This window comes from Lepus europaeus, chromosome 5 (genome assembly GCF_033115175.1).
Source record: "Lepus europaeus isolate LE1 chromosome 5, mLepTim1.pri, whole genome shotgun sequence".
Lineage (NCBI taxonomy): Eukaryota > Metazoa > Chordata > Mammalia > Lagomorpha > Leporidae > Lepus > Lepus europaeus.
The window spans coordinates 77,753,061-77,779,994 of record NC_084831.1 but is presented as its reverse complement, the minus strand read 5'-3'; the positions used below and the strand labels follow the sequence as shown (position 1 = coordinate 77,779,994).

Sequence of the window (26,934 nt, the reverse complement as noted above, 5' to 3'; positions counted from 1 at the left end):
TTCCAAAGTACAACTTTTTTCTTTTCTTTTTTTTGGCGGGCAGAGTGGACAGTGAGAGAGAGACAGACAGAGAGAAAGGTGTTCCTTTTTTCCACTGGCTAACCCCCCCAATGGCTGCTCCGGCTGGTGCACCGCGCTGATCTGAAGCCAGGAACCAGGTGCTTCTCCTGGTCTCCCATGGGGTGCAGGGCCCAAGCACTTGGGCCATCCTCCACTGCACTCCCGGGCCACAGCAGAGAGCTGTACTGGAAGAAGGGCAACCGGGACAAGAACCCAGTGTGCCGGTTCCACAGGCGGAGGATTAGCCTAGTGAGCCAAGGCGCTGGTCCCAAAGTACAACTTTTGAATTATAGCCTCCCTCCCACCCGCAACCATCCCATCTCCCATTCCCTCTCCCATCCCATTCTTCATCAAGATTCATTTTCAATTATCTTTGTATGCAGAAGATCAACTTAGTATATACTACGTAAATATTTCAACAGACAGCACCCACAGTGTGAGTAGTAGTTTTATCGTTAATTTGCATAGTACAACACATTAAGCACAGAGGTCCTACATGGGGTGCACAGTGACTCCTGTTGCTGATTTAACAATTGACACTCTTAATTTATGACATCAGAAATCACCCGAGGCTCTTGTCATGAGCTGCCAAGGCTGTGGAACCTCTTGAGTTCACCATAAAGACAGAGTCATAGTCAAAGTAGTTCTCTCCTCTCTTCAGAGAAAGGTACCTCCTTCTTTGATGGCCCGTTCTTTCTGCTGGAATCTCACTCACAGAGATCTTTCATTTAGTGTGTGTGTGTGTGTGTGTGTGTTTTCCACAGTGTCTTGGCTTTCCATGCCTGCGAAACTCTCATGGGCTTTTTAGTCATAGCTGAATGCCTTAAGGGCTGACTCTGAGGCCAGAGTGCTGTTTAGGGCATTTGCCATTCTATGAGTCTGCTGTATATTCTGCTAATGGGAATGTTTATAATGTGCTCTGGCAGTATTTGTGCCTGCCACATAGACATTTTCTGTATAAACATTCTTAGGTTGTAATTTACATCCTGCCTTTTTCTCCAATGTTACTAGACCCAAATAGAAGCCCTCACTGGCTCTGTGGGTCAAGGGAGAGTTGAGAGGAATGAGAGCAGCAAACCCTATGAGATGCTGGAGGCCATTGACAGCTCGTGCCTTCTTGGGAAGGCCCAGGATAATAAAGGTGAAATAACTTGCTAGGGAAAATTTTGTGCTAATTTGAATATTCCTGCTACAAAATGTACTTGTACATCACATAACGTCCATGACCCAGTGGCTTGTACATTTTACTTATCTGCTAATAATGGCTGATTCTATTCCAATTGGCATGTAGCCTGATTTGCTAAAAATACAATCTCACACACACACACACACACACACAGAAACACATGCCTTTCTTACTTGCTGTTCTCTTGCTAGTTTTAGAACACTATATATATATTTTTTTTTCTTCAGAGAAGAAGCCCGTGTTAGAGCAGAATCCTTAGACACCACATTCCAATTTGCACATCTATGCGTTTGCATCTCCTGAACTCTCAGCGTACCTCCGGTAATGCGTTGTAGACGTGTGATTGGATGCTATATCCCAGGTGTATGCCAGAAAAGGCTGTGTGCAGTCTGTGAAACTGCCAAGGAGCAGGTTCCTGTTTTGTGCAGGATGATTTCTGTGGTTAGAAGTGTAAAGTAAATGCCGAAAACCAGCTTTGGGTTTCACCTGTTCCTTTCAGCTCTGGCAGAGGGGCAGGCAGAGCTGAACCGTAAACACCTGTGAGATAGTTTGTAGCAAAACACGGTATAATTTTGCTAAGGCAGGCTCCAGGGATTCTGTTCCAACTTTCTGGGAAGCAGAGCTGCTCTCCCAACAATCTCCCTTCTCCTTACCCCAAGCCCCTTCTGAAGAACTTCCATGGAGGAAGACTGCAGGCGACTCCAGGCCCAGGTACTGCTGGGAAGCAGTTTGCAGGGGGTGGATGGAACAGGCTGGCATTTGGGCCTGTGGTTTTGGCAGCCAGGGTTCTGGCTGAACTCTGTGCCGTAGTCTCTGGACTTCATCTTATAGCTTTTTGTAGTGTCAGATTCAGAAAATATATCCTGTTCCCTTTCCTTTAGAGTCAGCTTCAGTGTGCACTAGTCCTTGTTTTTCAAAGCTGTTTTTCTTGCCTGCTGTAATAATTTTTTTTAAAGATGTATGTATCTATTTGAGAGGCAGAGTTACAGACAGAGAGAGGGAGAGAGAGAGAAAAGCTTCCATCCTCTGGTTCACTCCCCAAATGGCCACAACAGCCAGGAGCCAGGAGCTTCTTTTGAGTCTCGCATGCAGGTGCAGGGCCCCAAGCATTTGGGCCATCTTCTGCTGCTTTCCCATGCCGTAGCAGAGAGCTGGATCAGAAGAGAAGCAACTGGGGCTTGAACGGTGCCCATACAGGCAGAGGCTTAACCTAGTATGCTACAGCACCGGCCCTAGTAGCGATTGTTTTTGAGACAGCATTTTACTTATTATTGAAGCAGAATCCCCACCACCCTCCCCTTTTTCAATAACCCATGGCTTTTGACCACAGAAATTTGTGGAAAAAAACTTTCTCCTGACCTCTGTTGACAGCGCTTCCTTTCCTTCAAGGCCTGGAGCTGTGTGGAGTTTGTCCTTTGTGGTAGCCTTTGCAAAACCTTTGTCCTGTCTTCCTCCTTACCAGCCCTAAGGAGTGAACCAAAACCTGTTTCCAAAGACGTAGATTTCAAACCTCCTAGGAGGGTGTGTTGGGTTCTTCCTGTTTCTAAATATTTCAAACTTCATCTCTTTGTGTTTTTGGGGATCTTTGTTCCCATTTCTCTTAGAGCCCAGCAGCTTCTTGCTCTTCCAGTTCCCAAACTCCCTCTCAGAAATCTTTTGTGTGTGTGTGTGTGTGTATATATGTATATATATATATATAGAGAGAGAGAGAGAGAGAGAGAGACAGAGAGAGAGACAGTGAGACAGAGTTCTTCCATCTTCTAGTTCACTTGCCAAGTGGCTGCAACAGCCATGACTGAGCCAGGCCAAAGTCAGGAGCCAGGAGCTTGTTTCTGGTCTCCCACACAGGTACAGGGGCCCAAACACTCGGGCCATCTTCCGCTGCTTTCCCAGATGCATTAGCAGGGAGCTGGATTGAAAGTGGAGCAGCCAGGACTCAAATGCCCATGTGGGATGCTGGTGCTGGAGGTGGTGGCTTTACCCACCACATAACAATGCTGGTCCCTCAGAAATTCTTAAAGTCTCTTCAAGCCTACTGTGGCCCTGCTCAGACTATGTCGGCTGAGGGGCTCCTCCCAGGAAAGAAGCTCCTTCACGTCTTGCAGGTGCCTCAGCCCCTCCTCAGGAATGAGTCACATCTTACTCTTCAGGGACTTCAACAGAAGGTCCTATGAGGAGCACATTGAACCAAATTCCAAGAAAGGTATACTCTCATCTTTACATGTGAAAATAAGTAAGTATATTTAGAGAAAAAAGGAGCCAGCTAAACCAGTTTCCTGAGGCTTTTGGGAGTGGGTGTGTATTCCCTCCTGTTTTGGAAACCAGGGTCATGCTCCCTCCCAGTGCTCTAGGAGAGATTCTGTTCTTGCATTTTCCAGCTTCTCACGCCTTCAGGGTTCTGTGACTCCTGGCTGCGTCACTCAACCTCTGCCTCACGGTCACATCATCTCCTCCTCGTCCGTCAGCCCTCCCCTGTGTGGCTCTGATGATGCTGATCATTGGATTTGGGGCTCACCTGGACAGCCCAGGGTAATCTCCTTAACTCAAAACCTGTAACTGTGCTAAGACCTTCCCCCCCATAAGTTCACATTTGCAGATTCTGGCATTAGGTGGTAGACTCTGTTTTGGGGGCCACCACTCAGCCCAGTATACCAAGTGAGGTAACAGTGGCCAGATCTTTAGCTACACGCAGGCCACTCTTCCCCTGTGATCAGGGGAATGGTCACATCTTCCTCCCAGTTTTTGAGTTGTCACATAGATGATCATAAACAGGAGAAGAACGCGGGCTTTGGATCCAGACGGTGCTGTTTCAGAGTGGGCTCCACCGCTGTCTAGCTGTGTGACCTTGACTGAGCAAGTTATACTCTCTAAGCTTCTGTTCTCTCACTCATGAAACAGGGCACAGGGCAGTGGAGGATTAACTGAAATCATGTATGGGTTAAACTGCTTTGGGTCACAAATGACTGAATGTCTACGAGTGTCTTAAGTGGAAAGTACTCTTAAAGTTCAGAGGCAAGACTCTCCCAGGTTTGGTCTGACGATTCAGTAGAGGCAGGATTCTGGCCCATTCCACCCTTCGCTCCTCTGCTGCCCTCGGTGTACAGTAACGTCCCCACTGTGGTCACAAAATGAGAGATAGAACTCTTGTTAAAGATACTGGGGTCTCCTTTGGGACCAAAAAGCACTCATTCCCAGTGATGCCCGAGCGTTGGCCACTGCTGAGGAAGCTGTCTGTCCCAAGTTTACAGCTACTCCCTTGGAGCAGCTCACATCCGATGTCTCAGCGATGTGAGAGATACAAAGTCCTCACTCCTTTGCCTCGATTGCATGGCCACTCCAGCTGCAGGGCTCCCGACTGGCTGAGGTCTTCCATCGCAACTGTTCAGTTTCTTCCTCTGCCCAGAACTGCTTCTCTCCCCCTCACAGGCACTGAACCTGAGAGGGCTTCCCAAGGAAACTCCTGCACGAAAATCTCATGGTCTCACTATGTTTTTCTCTGATCTGTGAGACCAGGAGTGTTTCTATGATGGAGATTCTAAAATGACACTTCGGAGCTGGTCACCTGCTTGCTAGCTGTTGAGGAGCCCCTGGAATGTTGTAGTCACACAGTTGTTACTGCTTTTCCCAGAGATAAATGGGATGGGATGGGATGGGAGAAATGCATACACAAGCAGGAGCAATGTCTCAGACTTCTGAGAGGTTTAAAAGAAACAGTTATTAAAAGGACCATGGATGTTGGATTGGTATTGCTGGGAACCACCAATATGATAAGAAGGAAATGAACAGCTAAGGATAATTAATAATCAATATAAGGTAAAACATGAAACTCAGAGGGCCAGCCTGGCAGCATATAAAGAGGTTATACAACCAAGCGACATAAAAAGCTTAGAATTGAGCCTAAGACTTAATTACAAGAGTAGCAGAGCTCCAAGGGAAATTGAATTCTCAACTCTGACAGGTCCATCACACCAAGATCAGGCTCCTGATTGATGCACTTTAAATTGTGAGTCCTCAGCTTTGCCTGAATTCTCTGGGCATGCAGAACTGGCCTATTTCTCCATGTTAAAAGCTAGCACTGTTCTTGAAGGTGATGCAGACACTTCTACCTACTAAGACACACTAGGATCCTGGGATCTATCCTCCTGGCCACCAGACCTACAAACAGGGTAATGTCACATCGTTAATAAACCAGAGACATGTTAGGTGTGCTAATGGAAAAGGGACAACAGGCCAGAGAGTGGCAAAGGCCCAGCCAATATATACAGTAGCTGGAAGATTTTATGTGGATGCTGCCGAAAACCCATCAAATTTTCAAATCAAGAATGAGAGGGGCTGGTGTCATGGCACAGCAGGTTAGAGCCCTGGCCCACAGTGCCTGCAACCCATATGGGTGTCAATTTGAGCTCCAGCTGCTGATTTTGGGAGAATCACTCCTTTAGTTGTAACAAGGAAGGCTTCCAGCTTTGTGCAGGGCCCAGAGCAGTAGAAAGGTCTGAAGCAGGTCCAGACTGGGTACAAACATTCTTTCTGCATGGGCTGTAGGTGAACTCTATGCTGCTCGAGGTGACTCAGATGAGCACAACTCTGTGAGGCTTAGGGCAAGACGCAATTGGAAAACTACAACATGGGACTCCAAGTGCTCTGGGGCAAGGCCATGTTATCTATTGCAGATAATCAGTCATCAGTTGAAAAACAGGTCCTGGTGTATGACTGAGTCTCAAGAGACGAACATCTGTCCGTTGGGCATCTGTGGAATTTATGGCAGGAGTGGCTCATCATATGCCTGGTTCTCATCATAAGCTGGCTAGCAGCAGTGTCTTGGAAGATGGAAACAAGGGATCTGGGATCAGGCCCAGGCAGGCATGGAGGGCACAGGAAAGTACATGAGCAGATGGCCAAATCCCTATGTTATTCCCCACTGTTTCTCCAGCATCTTTCCTGCTTAGAATTGAAGGAAAAAAGTGGGTCTTAGTGTAGTTGTTAAGGGAAATTCTCTCAATGAGTATGGTCTTAGGAAATACACTGAATTCATCTACTTGTGTGTGATGTGTCCCTAGCTAACAATCACACAAACTCATGGGCAGTGGCAAATGGCTTGGCTGGTCAGGCAGCTGGAAAGAGGAAGTTTAAGAGATTGGGCAGAAGAAAGAGGCTTTGAACAGACCCGTTGGCATGGATATAAATGAAATGGAAGATCATTGTTTTGCATATTACTGTCTACAACAGGGCATCAACCATGCAAGAAGCAAGAAATAATCAAGCAGACAGAATGTCCTGGCCAGCTGATGTCACTTAGCCTCTGTTATCAGCAACCCCAGTGCTGGCACAATGAACTCAGAGTAGTCATTGTGGCAAGAGTTCAAACCATACAAAAGCCCCAAAGCATGGAATCCAGGTCTCCGTTACTGACAATGGTTGCTAGCAACCTTCCAGCAATAGAAATCAATCTGGAGTGAGTTCTTGCTATGGTACCAGTCTTTGAGTAGACTACTCAGCAAGTTGAATACACCATTCAGAAAGGGGCAGCTAGACTAGAATGGGACAGCTATTCGGGGAATGGGTTTGCCTTTCCTGGCCATAGGGACTCAGCAGGCACCATCATCCAAAGGCCTACAGAATTCCATATAATTTTACTCTGACCCACTTTGAAGTAAAGAACTGTGACAATCTGTAAGTGACCCTAGGCTACATGATCCTATCACCCACTTACACCATCCCAGAGTTGTCAGCCTGAAAAGGAGATGGGCTGTTCCCTTAGAGGCACAACCGAAGAGTCAGCTTGGAGCTGATACACTGTGAGGATAGGGTACATCACATGCAGTGTATTCCCTAAACCCTGACTCCTGTACGGTGCTATGTCCCATCAAGGCGTGGCCATAGGAATGGTTTGCCATCCATTCCGTACTTATCATTACTAGGGCCCCATTTGGGAAATGTGTGTTTCCCCATCCCTTCAACTCTAGGTTCTGATTATGTAGAGGTTCTATTCCTAGGGGGAAACATCCACCAGGGGACACAGTGAGAGTGATTTAAACTTAAAGCAATAGGGTTACACAATCATCAAACGACATTTCTCAAGAAAAACAGCTGTTCATAGTCCACTATAGAGAAAACCAAAATCAGACCAAAATTTTAGAACATTTGTAGAATGTGACAATGCTGTTGAGTTTTAACCAAACGGCACAGGGGAGCAGTGTCGTGTAAGTCAGATCATTGTGGTCTTAGAAAATCATAGGAATTCCGCGCTGAGATTAACTTCTAGTTGGGCTTCTTTTACATGGGTGCCCACTGAAGCAAGAGAGGCTAAGAGACTTCTTTAAGGTCTCTGAGTCAGAAGTGGATCTCAGATCAGAACTCAGGTCTTCTGACTTCTGCTCCAATATTTCTTTCTTCTTCCACTGTGTATTCATAACCTCAACGTTTTCCTTTCTCACTGTGTGCAGATTCAGCCAATGTTAACTTACTCCTCATTCTGTATACATTCCATATGGAAGGCTGATGAACAACCTACAAGAAATGCTGGTGGCCAGGAGAGATCATCTTTTTTTTTTTTTTTAAGATTTATTTATTTGTTTGAAAGAGCTACAGAGAGCCAGAGGCAGAGAGAGAGAGAGAGAGAGAGAGAGAGAGAGAGAGAGAGAGAGAGAGTCTGGTCTTCCATCTGCAGGTTCAGTCCCCAAATGGCCACAATGGCCAGAGCTGGGCTGATCCAAGGCTAGGATCCAGAAGCTTCTTCAGGGTCTCCCATGTGGGTGCAGGGGCCCAAAGACTTGGGCCATCTTCTGCTGTTTTCCCAGGCCATAGCAGAGAGCTGGATCGGAAGAGTCCAGCTGGGACTCGAACTGGTGCCAATATGGGATGCCGGTATTGCAGGTGGTGGCTTTACCCATTAAGCCACAGCGCCAGCCCTGAGAGAGGTCATCTTAGCATTTAAGATTCATTATAGGAATATGCCCAGATAGACAATTAAGCAAATTGGTGTCAACATACTTGGCTCAAATTAAGGAATGCAGCTCTACTCCAACTTGTAACATTTTATTTCAGAATGTGTTTTGCTGTTTGTGATTGACCCTCACACACCTTCCTTACAATCACAAAGGTAGCATGGGTCTTCCTTTCATTGGTCTTAAAGCCATTTTGAATGACACTGAATGCTCATTTTAGACTGGGGATAGGATACACTTAGAACTCACCACTGCTTCCAACTTACTTCTCTACGTATTTGGAGACCAAAACCAATTTATACCCATTTTGCCCAGCACATTTCCCTTAGGTCGGCATCACAATTTTTTAAGACAGTTAAATAACTCAATTTGCTTTTTTGTATTGGACTTGGTTTTGGTCCATATGAACTTAGGAAGGTGCAGCACTTAGAACTACCCAATCTCCAAAGACCTAAGGAATTAATTCTATTTTTTTCGTACTATTAGAATGCATCAAATGAATAGTATTTGGGTTCAGCATACATTTGTTAATTTTGACTGTACTTCGCTTGAACGGGGTGAGGTCATAGTAATAAAACTATATTTTTAATGTGCTTTTTAATGTAATACCAAGGACTGTATAATGTACTCTCATTCAATTTCCTATCAACCTTATGAGAGTGGTACTGTGGAGGGAATGCCAGCTCCTCCACAGCATTAATCCTCCCATCCTTATTTAATTGGACACTTGGCTGCCTAAAACAGTTCCCAACCTCCCTATTGCCAAATAACCAAGGTTTTGTTAAAAGGATGTCAGTGGGAGTGCTGTATGCAGTTTCTTATATTAGATTTAATTTCTTCTTCTTCTTGGCTGGAGTGCAGCTGTGATAACTGAATCCCACGCAGCCATCTTGGGCCACATAGGAAGCTATGTGTTGAGGATGACGGTGCAAAATGCAAGAGAAAACTGGGACCCAACTATTATGGGCAGGCATACCTACTCTGAACTGCTCGCCTTCAAACCTCATGTATTCACATACAAGAGAAAAATCTCATCTTGTTTAACTTATTGTTACTTGGGGTTTCAACTAAAATTAATCCTAAATTATACTCTTGAACTATACTGTCCTAACTTAGATGTACTTTAAATAGAAAAATCACTGAATTCTAAAGGCAAATCAAATTCAATTGTAAAATCTCTAATAATTCTTATATTTACTTTGGATATACTGGCTTACAAATCATAGTATCTGTTTCTCCTGGTCCTCTTTATTTTTTGAGTGTGACTATTAAGAACTTCTAAATGACCTATGTGGGGGCCGGCGCCATGGCTCACTTGGTTAATCTTCTGCCTGCCGTGTAGGCATCCCATAACGGCGCTGGGTTCTTGTCCTGGTTGCTCCTCTTCCAGTCCAGCTCTCTGTTGTGGCCCAGGAAGGCAGTGGAGGATGGCCCAGGTGTTTGGGCCCCTGCACCCAGATGGGAGACCAGGAGGGAGCACCTGGCTCCTGGCTTCGGATTGGTGCAGCGCTGGCTGCAGCGGCCATTTGGGGAGTGAAGCAACAGAAGGAAGACCTTTCTCTCTGTCTCTCTCTGTCTATAACTCTACCTGTCAAATAAAAAAAATGACACATGTGGCTCTCTGTGTCTCTACTGGACAGTGCTGAGCTAGCTCTACTCCGCTCTCTTGTATTATGCACTGAGAAGACAGGAAGTCCCCGAGGCTGACGTGCAGCTTCCCCAAGTTCCCATGGCAAGTACATGGCAGGACTGGATTCAAGCTCAGGTCTAACCGCAGCAACCCCAGTGCTTTCACCCACTGCATGCAGTGTCACGGGCTCAGCTATGCAGAAGACAATACTGTGCCAAATACTAATTCTGGAGGCAGGAAGTGCTGGCAACGTGAAGAGTTTCACTGATTTCCCCTCAAAAGATGCTTATAATCTCATGAGTCCTATAGTATTATTTTCAAATTGCGTATTTCCCAGCACGAAAAGCTAAACGTCATTCATTTTAAAAAGGATATAGGCCGGTGCTGCGGCTCACTTGGCTAATCCTCCGCCTGTGGCGCAGGCACACCGGGTTGCTGGTTGGGGCACCGGATTGTGTCCCGGTTGCTCCTCTTCCAGGCCTGCTCTCTGCTGTGGCCCGGGAGGGCAGTGGAGGATGGCCCAAGTGCTTGGGCCCTACACCCGCGTGGGAGACCGGGAGGAAGCACCTGGCTCCTGGCTTTGGATCAACACAGCGCGCCAGCCATAGCAGCCATTTGGGGGGTGAACCAACGGAAGGAAAACCTTTCTCTCTGTCTCTCTCTCACTGTCTAACTCTGCCTGTCAAAATAAATAAATAAATAAATAAATAAATAAATAAATAAATAAATAAAAAGGATATGAAACAATTTACTGAATGACTCCATTGTCTTTAATTCCAATGGAAGACATTTAACTTGGGCTACTTTGCCCATTGATACATCCCACAGATGGCAAAAGTGGGGGCTCTAGGGAAAAAACTTGCCTTGGTTACTTTTCCTGGCTTTTCTGGAATCTCGAGGCCTCTAACTCCACCACCAAAAGATGCCCCATGAGTGACGCCCTGTGTTTCTTTATCTGCCTGCCTGGGCCGTGGCTTCCTCCACAGGTGACAAGGCTGTTCCGTGTTGCTCACACCTTCCCCGCTGACCCTCCCCCCACTCTCCTGTGGTAAATGTGGTAGGCTGGTCCATGGACTTGTTCTGTGGAGTTAGCCCCAGCACCCCCACTTTTCCTGAATTTTCCTGAAAGACCACGGGAGACAGGACAGCCGGACCTGAGACAGAGACGTCTTGACTCCCAGTTTCTCTTTGGCTCCAGTGCTGGGCTAGACACAACTTTTTCCCACCTCCAAGTAATTTCAAGACTTAAGAGTGCCACAGTCACTGAACGAACTTGGATCCGCTGTGTTCATCTCCTTCTGTCTATATAATTTGGCCAGAAATGGTACCCAGACTACTTAATTGCCTCTGGAGCTACAGCATGGAACTAACGAGCTGTTCATTAATGCCCCCCGTCGTGCGCTCTCTCCTTCCTGGGGCTTCTGTTCCTGGTTTAGAAGCAGAATTAACAAGTTTTCTCCTAAGAGGCATATCTGTCCTGCCGCAGTCAGCTCTTTGAACGTTTAACTTCATCTTCCAAATCATTACAGAAAGCACTCAATGGCTCTGGGCCCAGACCTGACCCCTGCAGATCCCATTTGCAGGACCGTCAAAGGCAGATGAATCACCACCACTAAGTACTTTTTGTATTTGGCTTCCAAACAGGGGAGTGGTTGGGCAACTGTGGGTCATTAGACTTTTGCAAATTAAATTCCCCCAAAGATATATTTCACTAATACAATTGAAGGACAGTGTGTTCCTGACAGCATATGCTAATCCCAGAGGGACAGAAACCTATATATTCACGTAGCATCTATGTTGAGGACACCAATAGACTGCCCCCGATTGGCTTCTTTTTCTGCCTATTTATCATCATGTCCACTAAGAATTAAAAACATTTCAAACTGCTGTGCACTCCAATGCAATGTGCCATCTCATTTTCTTTTCAACTAAATCTCCTTGCTATCTCCCTATCTCCATTTCCTGAATTAACTTACTCTAAGGAGGCTGTGGGTTTTTTTTTTTTTTTTTTTTTTTTCTTTTCTTCTCTAGCTCAAGGGTGGTGTAAGAGTGTCTAAAAGTTAAAATACCTTCAGGGTCCAGACAGTTAATGTGAAAGTGTGAAGTTGGCTAGTTGTGATAGGTAATGGAAGAGACTGTAGCAAATCGGAGATTTTGGTCTTACTTTAGAAGGGTGCAAATGTAATTTTAAACACACACGCAGACTGCATTGGCCAAAGGAAAACACCTTGGTTTAGGTTCACTGGAGAGTGGCCAGTTTGTGCCTTAGGCTTTACATCAATTCATTCCATCTCATTTGTCAGGTTTGAATGTGGGGGTGGCCAGCAGTGCTGGAGTGCAATCATTGCCTTCAGTCCCTTGTGATGCTGAAGTCCTCTCTGCCTGTGTGATTGAGAGTGATCAAATTCAGCATTACTCAGTTCTTACATGAACCTTTGATATAAAATAGACTGGCATCAGGGCGAGTCCATGCCCTCTCCTGTTCCTGAAGTGCTTTCCCACACAGCCTGTGTATTTGCTACTAGTCGCAGATTGAGTTCACATTAATACAAATCCAGTGTGATTTGAAAAGGAATCCAGGTCTCTGGTGTTTACAGCTGTCTGGAGACAAAGGCTGCTTACCTGCTGAATGTCAAGTACTTCCAGCCTCTCTCTCTGGCTATTTTGATCACACTTGCTCTCTCTCACCTCCATGGAGGAGGGACGCAAGCACCTTCAATCACTGCCAAAGCGCTCAGGCCTCTTGCCTGTCATAGGCCTTTGCACTGGGTGTAAGGAAGCAGGTAACTTTAATTCGCTACTTTTGCCTGAAAGCTGCCATCAGAAGCTGAGGAACGATTTTATGGTGTTCTGCTAGCTCTGTAATTATTTGTCTTTGTATCTTCCTGACAAACATCTATAGCAAAGTCCAGGTCTGATGTTGATGAATCCAAGTTCAAAACTGGAAAGAATACAGAGGAAGACATTTTCAATGAGTGTTTAGTGATCAGCTGGCAGTGGCAACAGTGTCCCTCAATATCCCTTCCCCCTTTTATCTGTACATAACGGGACTTCTGAATTCCAGTTGGGTCCATGATCTCCAAAAAAGAGAAATATTCCAAGCTTCTCTTGTAGCTTAGGTATGGCAATGTGATGGAATTCTAGTCAGCAGGGTGTGGGGGTGTCTACAAGTAAATGAGAGGAAATAATTATATACAGTTTCTTAGGAGTGTCACTTTAGGAAGAAGGTCTGGCCCTCTCTGCTTTTCTCCTCCCTGGTGGTTAGACTCCAGGTAGTGATGCTGAGAACTGAAGTAGATATTCTGAGCTGTAAAATATTGGATTCTAGAAATGGATGTTATGATGTGCAACAAATGTATGAGGGGGCAAAGAGACAGGAGGAGTCAGTGACCTTAACGTGATGGAGGGCCATATCAACCTTGCTCCACTATCTGGAGGCATCGATCTTGTTTACATTACCTGGGGTTGGGGGTGGAAGATTAGTTTGTATCACTCACAGCCAAACCTATCCCAAACCAATCTGGAGGCTACCAGCTAGATGCACAGAAACAGGGCTTTGACCCTTATGCTGAGATCCCCCCTCACTGCTTCTGCTATCCTTTTGAGGTAGAAGGGGATCAAACATCACCACTATTTTACTGTGGGAAGCTTCTTCAGAAACTTAAAAAAAAATTGAGAGGCAGAAAGAAAAAGAGAGAAAGTGCCCATCCTCTGGTTCACTTCTCAAATGCCTGTGACAGCTAGGGGGCCAAAGCTAGAAACCAGGAACTCAATCCAGTTGCCCCATGTGGATGGCAGGGACTCAATGATTTGAGCCATCAACTGCTGCACCCTAGGCTCTGCATTAGCAGCAAGAGGGAGCCAGGAATCAAAGCCAGGTACTCTGATACGGGACATGGGGGTCCCAACACTCTCTTAACGGCTGGGCCAAATGTCTGCCCTCAGAAAGGTTTGAATCAACTTCTTCATTCCACCCTCCTTCATACCGTATTGATGCCTCAACACCTTTCTTTTCCATTCAGGTCTCCAGCAGTTGCAGCTCTCATCTTTTGTCTCTGTCACTTTGCCTTTTATTCATTTTATGCTTGTTTGCCTCAAACTCTGGGAACATGGGGATAGCAACTGCCCCTTTTGTAACTATCTTTCCCACTTAACAGTACAAAACAGCTTTACTAAAGTTTTAGACCCTCTATAAATTCTACAGTTGGATTAATTTGGAATGCACTCCCAATACCAATTCCCATATATTTTTTCAATTTCATCCTCAGGTTTTTCTAATATTTAGAGAAATTATCTCCACATAGGAATAAACTATGGAACTGTAAAATAAACACTATTGAGGTGGGTGCTCAGCAGAGTGATTAAGTTGTTGCTTGGGATGCTTGATTACTCCACTTCTGATCCAGTTTCCAGCTACTGTGCATTCTGGGAGGCAGAGAACAATGGCTTGAATGCTTGGGTCTCTGACACTCATGTGAGAGACCCAAATGGAGTTCCAGGCTTCTGGCTTTGGCCTGGCCTACCCCTGGCTGTTGCGGGTACATGGTGGGGGTAAACCAGTGGACAGAAGATCTTACTGTCTCTGTCTCTCTGATTTTCAAATAAAGTGAAAATACATAAAATATAAGAGAAGGACTCTTGACAAGGAGCAAGAAGGAAGAAAGCACATCACCTCTTTGCAAAGTTTCATGTGGTATTAAAAGTCTTTTTCTAGAAGGAAGATCCAAGCATTTAGCAGATGTAAACCTAAATCAAGAATCCCACTGACCTGCAGCAAATCAAAAATCTTTGGCTAACATTGGTTGCTGGACTGCGGTTAGGAGGAGGACTGATGATTCAGTTTATAAAGAACACAAATCCATTATATAGAGCTATGTAACTTTTTTTTTTTTAATTTATTTGACAAATAGAGTTAGAGAGTGAGGGAGACAGAGAGAAAGGTCTTCCTTCTGTTGGTTCACCCCCCAAATGGCCACTACGGCCGGAGCTACGCTGATCCGAAGCCAGGAGCCAGGTACCTTTTCCTAGTCTCCCACACGGTGCAGGCGCCCATGCACTTGGGCCATCTTCCACTGCCTTCCCAGGCCACAGCAGAGAGCTGGACTGGAAGAGGAGCAACTGGGACTAGAACCCGGTGCCCATAAGGGATGCCGGCGCTGCAGGCGGAGGATTAACCAAGTGAGCCACAGCGCCGGCCCCGCTATGTAACTTCTGTATCTAAAGTTTTTTTTTTCTTTTAAGGCTGAATTTTCTCCCTGTGTTTTTAAGAAGGCTTTAATCCTCCATCTAAATCAAAGATGCAACAACTGAAAGGCTCAAAGATACAGGGGGGATAAACTGAAGCAATGCTTTATTGCAACCACAAAGCACCAACTCAACAAGGCATTGATACACAGAGATCGAACAAATGTCTCTTTGAACAGAGATGTAGCAAGCCCACTTTTTCAAGTTATTAAAAACAAGTACTCAAACCAGGAATCAAAGCATAGAACAATTAAAAAATTACATCATCATGAAGGAATATATATATATAAAAATATTCTGTACTAGTAACAAGGCTTTTGAGCTATAACTCTTGGCAAATTTCTTCAGAAACAAATTATAAATACAAGCCATAAAGTAAAAAAAAAAATGCTTTCTTCAGAAACAAAGAACTAAGTTAAACAAATCTAAGCAGAAAATACCATAAACCCCTATGAAAGCTAGCTAAATATGGATGGATATCCCCAGGACACAAGAGTTTCTCTTTTCAGAGCTACAGTTCTGCTCCTGAAGGGGTCATGATGCACGTTCATTTCAAACACTGCAGCATATCCCAGTGAAACCTTAATAAGGTCAAGTGGAGGACCCTCTCTAAAAAAGGGTGTCGGCAATGCCATCCAAGTAGCACAAGCTCTAAGGAGCAGAATTCAAGGGGGGCAGTAATCCCTGTCTCTTTCTCCCCCTCCCCAAGTTTCTTGTTTTTAACTCTTCCTAAGTCTAACTAAAAGATATTAGTTTCATTTGATTTTTTTAAAAGGATTTTTTGGAGAAGAACTCTGAAGAAATGAAGAAAATCCTTATGCTTTCAAACCCTTTGTGGGGAGGGGTGTCTGATCATGTCACAGATTTTCTATTTGACAAATTCCACAAGGAAAACTATCCTGGGAACATGTTGCCCTTGCTCCTCCTGGCTGAATTCGAGTCAGCTGATGGATTGCCTAGTCTATCCAATAGGATAACGTGTCATTTGGTTGAAATTCTTTACATATACACATGTATGCATTGTGTTTACAAAGTTTCATCACATGAAACTAAATTATGTCATTATGTATTTTTTGAGGTCTGAGACCCCAATTTACTGTACTATGAAGAGTTGTTCTTTAAATGCTTCGTCTGCAGAGGTTTTACATGATACTCGTAGATTTTCAGAGCAGGTCCCAGTTTTAGCTGAAGTCCTGTCAACACATCATTCCTTGTCATCAGTAGCAGGGATTTTCCATCAATTTCCTAGAATGGAAACAGAGGGTAAAGCCAACACATTAAATCCAACAACTCAAGGATAATGAAGAGAAAAGGAAGTTGGAAGGCAGCAGTCATGCCAATTGTCTGCAAGCTAAAAACATTACTTCTTTAGTAGTGCCAACATGGGGAAAAATGCAATCTCCTATTTTTATCTCCCATCTTTTACTTGTGTTTTGGGATTAAACACAATCCAGAACTGATCTTATTTATAAGATCACAGGTTAATACAGTCTCATGGAAAGGTTACAACATGCACCCCTAAGGATCAAAGATGTTTTCCACGTTAAAAAATGTTAGAGTACAGAGTTTTCTGGGTACTTAATTTCTAAAATAAAGATAAATTAGGATAGGCAGCAATTATCATTTTTATGTTATAGGCAAACTAAGGATCAAGTGAGAAGTTAATCTACTTAAGGTTGAGAAATTTCAAAGGATAACCTAGGGTTTGAACTCTCATCAGCTTGCAGCCAAAGCTAATGTTCTTTTTATTAATCCCCTTTTGCTTCCCTTGACAGTGAGAATTGAGTATATGTTGTCTAGATGGTCCAATGAGGACTAGAACCTTAGGCCTCCTGGAATCTTATTATTTGTAGCAATGGACATGAGATAAATGACGTACTCTCTTCAAAGGAAAACCTTTAAAAGGAAAATCATCCTGTCTCAACCCAAAAGTCAACCCCTCCATCCTGGGGGCGCCTGTCGCATTCCTCTCCATGGGTCCTCGAAATTGAAATAAGGTAGCAAGGGCAAGGGCTCTGCCAGCCACAAATCCCACCCCATTCTGCTCAGAGTCCATTCCCCACACCCTCTAAGGTACACAATTATTTCTGCTTCACTCCAAGTACTTTGGAGACTACAAGACTTTGGGGTGAAATAAAAACGGTCTTTCTCACAAAAGATGTGAGGACCCCAAATATTTAAGGTAGTTTGAAACTTCTGGAAGCACCGAGAAGCAGCAAATGCCACCTTATTTTTACTGTTGGTTATTGTGGGGTTGATGTCTCTTAAGACTCTGGGTTCCTTCTTTGAAGATGTGGGTTCAAGACATGAACCAACTGTGCAATATCACTGAAATTTTTTTTTTTACTCCCATGCTCTGTACTTCCCTCCCCATCTGACAAGGAGACACAACACACCACTGCGACTACTGGTACTGTGACCCTTCCTACATCATCCAGAGACCTTTCTCCAAACTCTCTCATGCACCTGGCCAGGCTGTGAAGAAAAGGAGCTTTGAATGCCTCAGCATATGGGTAAAGAAGTTAGGGGCTAGGAGGTTATGGAAACACCCATTTTGTGGCCTGTGCCAAGTCCCTTCCTCCTGGGTCTCCTTGCATGGTAATGTGAGGATGCAGGGTTTCTGACAGGATGCTGTACAAAACTGCTCTTGCAAATGCCCCCTGAGCTAGGAGTCATCATCATTTCCACCATTCTCAACAGCACTGTGGTCCTCATTTCACTTGTCAACCACTTAACAGGAATGAGAGAGAGCAAGAAACTGCTTCCAAGGAGTCTACACTGTTTTTTGTGTTTTGGAAATCTTTTGTCAACTGCCAGAAGCCAGAATGACTCATGTTAATTTGTGAGAGACAACTATTCAACCCTACAGCATATAAAAAAGCCATTTTTTGAGAGGACAAGAGTAGCAAATTATTTAAGGACTCAGGAACTGACTCACTAATTCCTTTTTTCCTCCTATTTTGGTGACAAGTAATCCAAAAGACTGATCCTCGGTGACACCTGCAAGTCTGGGAGTTGGCAGAGGAACTTTTGGCACCTGGACACTGCCAGCAGTGGTGCTGAAGCCGCTGTGAGGTCACCATAACCTGAGCTACAGATGACTTCAAAGCTCAGGCTCCATCCTGCGCTTTGTATACAGACTGGGCCACTTTACTGCATCGCCAAGCCCTCCCCACTTTGCTGTTCTTTGCACACACTTTACTCTCTACCTATTTTAAACAGGCATCAGGAAGAGATGACAATGCTTTGGTTTGATACAAGAAAACTTTCTACAATAAGTGAATTCTTGAAAACAAAACCAGAAAATCTTCATTGGCAAAACGTTCTTTTACAACTCAGCACTTCCATCAAAATCTAAGCGTGTCTGAAAAATGCTGAGGTTTTGATCTTAAGACAAAAAGGAAAATCATGTTTCATGCTTCAATTTGATTTTCCCTTTGTTCAGTAGACACAGAACAGTCTACCTCAGACCAGGGTTGGTCAATGAAGTTTCCATCTGGAAATCCTCATTTTAAAAAATGTCAAAGCAGACACAGTTAATTCACACATACGACAACACTTTCTTCTTGACCACCACTATGGCAGTAGCTTACAATAATGAGTAGAACACAGCATACCAAAGTGAGAGCTGCCAGGCAAACTGCAGTCTGCACGTGTCTCCACAGCTTGGCGTGTGGCTCTGTGGAAGGCACTGAACTCCTGAGAGCCTCAGCTTCTTCACTGGTAAAATGGAAACAAATCCCTTCTGCACTCAGTGGGGAGGGGTTTGGCACCGGGTGCAGTGAGTTAAGCACCTGCATCCCATATCGGAGCCCTGACTATGCTTCTGATCCAACTTTCTGCTAAGGTGCCTGGGAGGCAGCAGATGATGGCTCAAGTGCTTGGGTCCCTACCACCCACATGGGAGGAGAATCCTGGCTCCTGGGTTCATCCTGGTCCAGCCCCAGCTACTGCAACCCCTTGGGGAGTAAACCAGTAGATGGAAGATGTCTTCCAGTCTATTTCTCTCTCTGCCTTTCATTTAACATATGTATATATAAATATATTATAAATATATATCAAATATATAAATACATATCATATAAAATATATAAATACATTATAAATATATTTTATAAATATATGTATTATATATTATAAATACACATATGTACTTTTTATAAAATATGGATAAATATATATATACATATATATATATATTTCTTCAAAAGGAAATGATAGAAAATACTTAGCACAGTACCTGCCATCCTGACATGTAGTGCGAAGTCATAGGCTTTGAAAGAAATGGGGTCTGTTCTGGCTAATCCTCCGCCTTGCGGCGCCGGCACACCGGGTTCTAGTCCCGGTCGGGGCACCGATCCTGTCCCGGTTGCCCCTCTTCCAGGCCAGCTCTCTGCTGTGGCCAGGGAGTGCAGTGGAGGATGGCCCAAGTGCTTGGGCCCTGCACCCCATGGGAGACCAGGAGAAGCACCTGGCTCCTGCCATCGGAACAGCGTGGTGCGCCGTCCGCAGCACGCCTACCGCGGCAGCCATTGGAGGGTGAACCAACGGCAAAAAGGAAGACCTTTCTCTCTGTCTCTCTCTCTCTCACTATCCACTCTGCCTGTCAAAAAAAAAAATAAATAAATAAATAAAAAATAAAAAAAAAGAAATGGGGTCTGTTCTGATTCCAAACCCACCTTCTGCTTCCTTTCTGTAAGAGGAATGCCAGAGGAATGCAGGCATATTTCTGCTCAAGTTCAGAAAAAATTTTCTCAGATCGAAAAGTTCAGATACCACATAAAATGATTTTTCTTACAAAAATCTCACACAGAGGAAAGTTTCTTAAGAAAGCTAATAATTTGCTATATACGTTCCATAAAATGTTGTGATGCACACGATATCTACGTTTTGCCAGTCAGCAAGGTGTACTACAATGAGCTTGGGCCTGAAAACTGGAAGACATAGGTTCCAACACTGGAAGACACACGTTCCAACAAAGACTCCTTCAGTAATTTGCCACAAGAAAAACTCCTCCAGAGCCCAGTCTTTTTATTAACATAAAGCAAGGGGTTGGAGCGAGACCAGCAAAGCAAACTAAACAAGTAACAAGACTTCACATATACATTATGATTAAAGCCAAACAAAAGGATAATTCACATCTTGGGATCTCTGTTAATGGATAATCACTTGTTAGCTTCAGTGGAAACTTTACAGTGATTCTATGTTCAGATAAAAATTGCTATTGGAAATAAAAGTCAAAATGTTTTCATACTTAACGTGGTTCAGCAAGTACTCATGCCTTGCAGTGAGGGTTAGAGGTGATAGGGTTAAGTTCCCAATGAGGGGAAGACTCTAGATTTAAAAATAAATGAGGAAGATCCTTAGTTGTAACAGCTCAGTAGACAAGCACGTGCTTTGGAACAGGATACTATTTCACTGCTTATTAGGTGGGCTCTGGGGCACGTGACTTAATCTCCATAAGCCTCATTTCCTTATCCAGATGATGAGGGAAGAGCAGTTTTCAGTTCACTGCTGAAAGGACTTTTGAGATAACACATATGAAGCAGAATTTCTGACATCCACTGCACTCAAAAACTGTTAAAACAGTATATATAAAAAAATCTCAACCCACTTATTTTTCACTCTCTCTGCTAGCATTAGTCTACACCTAGGCAACTCTTCAAATTGAATCTGACTATGCAAAGGTCCATGGGAAATTCCTGGGAAGAAAGGTGATGTGGGAAGAAAAGAAGCAAAGAGATTAGGGAGAGAAAAAGAATAGCCACTGATGGCGAGTCAAGACAGGACAGGGGCAAGGCTGAAGAGAAGTCAGTGGGATCTGTGATGCGGGGCCCTGCGCTGGCTCAGAAGACCATGCATGTGTGGTAGAGGGGAAAGGCAGGTCTATCTAGAACCAGAAGTCTCTGACTCGAAGGCCAAGCCTGCTGCTCACTTGTTTCTTATGGCCACCCCTGGCCCATTACTCTCCTCCTCTGAGAAACAAGAGCTTTGGACTGAGCTGACCTCCATCCACTCCAGTTGCACACACTCTGACTCCCATTCTGTCTTCGATAAGTATCCAGACAAACCAGCCTCATGTGAAAGTCACCCTGTTACAGAACATAGCAACAGTTTCTTACCAACGGGGTGGATGAATGGGATGAAATTCTCGTTCTCGCTCCACTTCAGTCGTCCCCCTCACATTTTTCAGCACTCTCTTTGTAACAACTCTTTCACCGTTCACTATCTGGCTGCAAGTGGTGACCAGTCTGAAGTTTCCCATTCCGATGCTTACAAAGGGTACAAATATCTCAGAGGTAGGGAGACTTGATCTGGGGGCCAGGGATACAAAAGTGGAGAATCCTGTGTCCAGTATGGGGGTCACATCAAATATGGTGTAGTGGAATCTCCCAGGCCTACTCGCTTGGCCAGTGGGAAGACTGTGTCCTGGGAGGAGGTTCTCATCCTCAACAACATTCTGAAAGACACGGTGTGGCCTCTCAAAGCACAGGTCTTCTTCCAGATGGCTTCTGTCTCTGCCATCTCCTCTATATACCCTCTTGGTGTGGTTCCCTCTGGACATGTCATAGCTGTTGCGCTTCCTGGCATCAGACAAGACCTCATAGGCCTCTGCTATTTGTTTGAATTTCTCCTCGGCTGCCTCCTTGTTCTCTGGGTTCTTGTCTGGATGTACCTGTAGAGCCAACTGGTGATAAGCCTTCTTGATATCGGAGGCGGAAGCATTCTGAGGTACCCCTAGTACTTTGTAGTAGTTCACCATGTTTCTTCAAATAGCCTTCCCCCACCAAGATACAGTTTATTTTCTTAAGAATTTCCATATAATGTTGGGAAGGAAGCTGGAGAGCTATTCAAGTTCACAGCCAGATCGTTTGAATCTTATCACATGGTTCTTACCATGCTGTCTCTTCTGGGGGAGAAATTTGGTGTAGAGCTCTTCCATGTACCCCACCCTGACTCCTTGCTGTAGGCAGCTCATTGTGAGTGGAGCGATTATGAGGTCAATATTCTCAGCCAATGACTCTCAGCTGATGCTGCTCTGCTCTCCTCCAATTGGTGGGAAATTTGGGGTAAATAATATACATATTGGGAGGGCTCCATCTTATCTAAGAAATAATACTGAGCACCTTTTTAACAGAGAAAAACTATAATGTAGCTTCAAAATGTTATTGGAAAATGGAATTAAAAGTATGAGTTTACTTTGGTACAGTTTTTTCATAATATGTAAAAATGCTTATTATGAAAAACTATGCAGATTTCAAAAAATGCTTGCACCAAAGTAAACATCTTTAATTCAATTTATTCATCAGCTTTTAGAAATATTTTTTAAAGCTTTATTTATTTATTTGAAAGTCAGAGTTACACAGAAAAAGAAAGAAAGGCAAAGAAAGAGAGAGAGAGAGAGAGAGAGAGAGAGAGAGAGAGAGAGGTCTTCCATCCACTGGTTCACTCCCCAATTGGCTGCAATGGCTGGAGCTGCAACGATTTGAAGCCAGGAGCCAGGCATCTCCTCTGAGCCTCCCATATGGGTGCAGGATCCCAAGGACTTGGGCCATCTTGTACTGCTTTCCCAGGCCGTAGCAGAGAGCTAGATTGGAAGTGGAGCAGCTAGGACTTGAACTGGCATCCATATGGGATGCTAGCACTGCAGGCGGCGGTTTTATCCGCTATGCCACAGCGCTGGCCCCAGAAATATTTATAATTATTTTCATTCTGTTTGAAAGAAAGAGGGAGAGAGATTAATCTTCCATCTACCAGTTCATTCCCCAAGTGACTGCAGCAGCTGGGACTGGGCCAGGCTGAAGCTGGGAACTTGAAACGCAATCTGGGTCTCCTGCTTTGGTGGCAGGGGCCCAGGTACTTCTAATATCACCTGTTGCCTCCCAGGGATGCATCAGCAGGAAGCTGGAATAGGAAGCTGAGCCAAGACTTGAACTAGGCACTCCAAATGTGGGATACAGGTACCTCAAGTGGTTGGTCCTTCACGAACTTTTTGAAGTACTAATGGATTTGTTTGACTTGTATTTTTTTTTTAACCTCATTTATTAAAGTAACAGTCACAAGTCAAATGGGACTTGCACTTAAATTGGACCGAAAAGCCATTTTGGCTTATGGAGAGGGCTAATGCTTTCAGTGGCATCACGAGCAACTCTCTGCTGTTGGGTATTTGTGTTGGCACAAGGTGAATGGCAAAGGGGCTGTACTACAAAAAAAGATCTTGTACCCATTTCTGATGAAGGAAACAGAATGAAGTTCATTTCAGCAAATGAGGAAACTAGGTCACACAGACCAGGCAGATTTAAAAAGGATAGACTTAGGGAGTATAATTAGAATTGATAATTTCCCATGTATTGTCACATAAGTCTTCTTCAGGTGATCTTTTAATGTCAGCTCTATTTTTTTAGCCCAAATATTAAATTTTTTTAAATTTTTGAGATAACATTTAAAAATTTATATTATAGTTGAAAGCTTAATGTGTCATTAAATCAAGAGTTCAACAAATAAAAAGACCACAGTTCAGTAGAAATATAGGCAAGTGTTATAATAATCCAATGAAAAGATGTCAATTTTACTTACACACAGTAAATTTTAAAATAATCACAGATCATTGAAACTATTGTAATATATCATTCTTAACAATTTGACAAAGATACAAAACAAAGATTGACAAAAGTTTGCAGCAAAACTGAAATGAGCATTTTTTATTTTATTTTATTTTTTTAAATTTAGGTTTCTATATATAAGAGAGAGTATGAGGTATTTTTCTGTGTCTGACTTATTTCACTCAACATGATGTAATGTCAGTCCTTTTAAAATTTATCTCTGGACTTAAGAACTAAACTAAGTAGCAGCATCCAAACAGCAAAGGCTTTAAAAACATAGCGTTCAGCCTCAGTTTAGCCAGAGCTGCTGGCTGCTCTTTGTCCAGGACACATGACTTCACACATCACAACTTCCCTATAACTTGGTATGCTGACCTAAGTGCTGACCAGTGATGTGTGAAGGGTTGATGCAAACCTCTTTCAGGCCTGGGCCATAAAAACCACCTATGTGGGCTCCTCCTTGCCTTTTTCCTTATACCAACTAGGTGTCAATGTCCAGATGCTCTTAGACTCTGCCAGTTGAAGACGACAGAGCCTCCAGCAGCCTGTGCCACGTTCCCACATTCCTGGGATATTTCTGTGATCAAGAAATAAACTTTCACTATAATCAAGTCATTATATTCTACTTCTGACATCAGTTAACCTACTATAATACACCACCTGTATCTGCAACATCACCTTCTGTTTTAGAACCTTCTCCTTACCTGGCATCAACCGGTAGAATCCTACCTCTGCATCACTGAAAGTCCAGTATTCTGTTCTATTTACCATTTCTCACGCCCACTAAACTCACTTTTTTATTTCTATTCTACTTTCTCCAAAGTTATGAGTCCCTTTTTTCAGACTCAAGTTTTATATCAGTCTGAACCATGGAGTTATTTTTACTAGGCCTCTAAAATAGCCCTTTTAAGCAATGAGCTTTTTACTGTGCCCATCCTACAAACATCCTATCCAGGAGGGGTGACAATAGCTTAACATCAATGTCCAGATGGTCCAGCAATTCATCTTCTCTAACTCCTGTACCTGTTGTAGCTGGAAAAACATTCATGAAACCATGAAGATGAAACACTGGTATTTGCAGTGTACCAATCTAGGCTCGGTCAGTAGGATGTTTCAATAGCTCTTTGATTTATCTTTGGTCATCTTCCTCTACCATTTCCCTTGGTGGCCATTCTGAACCTTCACTGCTCTAGGTCCTTATTAAATTTCTATCCAGCCCTGTCCATTCCAAGCAGAGGTGCTCACCTCCTATTTAGCAAAGGAAATTTCCCTAGTGTCCCTGAGGACACAGTGTTAGGTTTTGCCAGAGAAACAAAACCAATAGGATATTAGTTAGATAACATGGAACTGCAGGCTGGGAAACCAGGAGTGGGCTAGGAACTGGTGCCTATATGGGATGTTGACATTGCAGGCTTGCTTTACCCATATGCCACAAGGACAGCCCATCTATATTCTTTTAAATTTTTTTTTACATTTAAGGCATACAAATTTCATGTATTTCATATATACAAATTTAGGAACATAGTGATACTTTCCACCCTAACGTCCCACCTGCCCACTCTTCCATACTTCTTCCTCCTCCCTGTCCTATTCCCATACTTTTTACAAAGATCTATTTTCAGTTTACTTTTTATTCATTAGATTAACCCTATACTAAGTAAAAAGTTCAACAAATAGTATGAAGAAAAAAATCACTGTTCCTCAACACTACAGACAAGTGTTTTAAACAATCATTCACTCCAAAGATCACTCCTATATATTACATTTTAGGTACACTATTAGTTACCACAAATCAGGGAAAATACGATATTTGTCTTTTTGGGAGTGACTTATTTCACTAAGTATAATGGTTTCCAGTTGCATGCATTTTGTTGCACAAGACAGTTTTTTTTTTCTTTATCCAGTAATCAGTTGATAGATATCAGGGTTGATTCTATATCTTAGCTATTGTGAATTGAGCTGCAATGAACATGGGAGTACAGATAAATCTTTGATATGATTTCATTTTGTTTGAGTAAATTCCCAAGACTAGGATTCCTGGGTTATATGGTAAATCTATTTTAGTTTTCTGAGGTATCTCCATACTGTCTACCACAATGGCTGTACCAGTTTACATTCCCAGCAACAGTGAATTAGGGTACCATTTCCCCCACATCCTCACCAGCATTTGTTGTTTGTTGATTTATGTATGATAGTTATTCTGATTAGGGTGAGGTGAAACCTCATTGTGGTTTTGATTTGCATTTCTCTGATGGCTAGTGATCTTGAGCATTTCTTCATGTGTTTGTTGGCTGTCTGAATTTCTTCTCTTGAAAAATGCCTGTTCAAGTCCTTTGTCCATTTCTTAACTGGATTGTTTGTTTTGCTGTTGTTGAGTTTCTTGAGCTTTTTATAGATTCTGTATTAATCCTTTATCAGTTTCATAGTTTGCAAATATTTTCCCCCTTTTTGTTACTTGTCTCTTTACTTTCCTGGTGTTTCTTTTGTACCACAGAAGCTTCTCAGCTTGATGTAATCCCATTTGTCAACTTTGGCTTTGATTGCCTTGCTTCTGGGGTCTTTTCCAAGGTGTCTTTGTGTATGCCAATGTCTTGTGGAGTTTCCTGAATGTTCTCCTCTAGTAATTTGATGGTGTCAGGTCATAATATTCAGTAACTTGATCAATTTTGAGTGGATTTTTATATTAGGTAAGAATCTTATTTCATACTTCTGCATGTGGAGATCCAATTTTCCCAGCACCATTTGTTGAAGAGACTGTCTTTGCTCCAGGGATTGATTTTAGCTTCTTTTTCAAATATTAGTTGGTTGTAGATGTGTAGATTGATTTACAGAATTTCTATTTTGTTCCATTGGTCTACACGTCTGTTTTTGTGCCAGTGCCAGGCTATTTTGATTATAACTGCCCTGTAGTATGTCTTGAAATCTGGTATTGTGATGTCTCCAGGTTTGTTTTTATTGTATAATATTGCTTTTATCTATTTGGGGTCTCTTGTGTTTTCATATTAATTTTAACATAATTTTTTCTAGATCTGAGAAGAATGTCATTAGTATTTTGATTGAGATCACATTGAATCTGTAAATGTCTTTTGGTGGCTTGACATTTTGATTCTTCCAATCTATGAGCATGGAATATCTTTCCATTTTTTGTCTTTTTCTATTTCCTTATTAAATATTTTATAATTTTTACTATGAAGATCTTTGACACCCTTGGTTAAATTTATTCCAAGATATTTCATTTTTTCAGTTGCTACTGTGAATGGGATTGAT

General features: G+C 43.2%; 2 protein-coding genes across 3 annotated transcripts in view; both read right to left on the bottom strand.

The window, feature by feature from the left end:
* Positions 1 to 15,185: 15,185 nt before the first annotated feature.
* The window catches only part of SAMD13 (sterile alpha motif domain containing 13), a 57,139-nt gene continuing 45,390 nt past the window's right edge, over positions 15,186 to 26,934 (bottom strand). For both annotated transcript variants that reach the window (XM_062191632.1, XM_062191631.1), the window contains exon 4: positions 15,186 to 16,309. In XM_062191632.1, coding sequence (XP_062047616.1) covers positions 16,166 to 16,309 — 144 coding nt within the window. In that variant the 3' untranslated portion in view covers positions 15,186 to 16,165. The remainder of the gene's footprint in view (positions 16,310 to 26,934) is intronic.
* LOC133760491 (dnaJ homolog subfamily B member 6-like) lies at positions 21,183 to 21,827 on the bottom strand. Its single transcript, XM_062193032.1, has one exon. The coding sequence runs from the start codon at positions 21,825 to 21,827 to the stop codon at positions 21,183 to 21,185; it is 645 nt and encodes a 214-aa protein (XP_062049016.1).

Bases quoted from the DNA above. Each gene is read 5' to 3' on its own strand.
- LOC133760491 (XM_062193032.1), bottom strand. From the start codon at position 21,827: ATGGTGAACTACTACAAAGTACTAGGGGTACCTCAGAATGCTTCCGCC.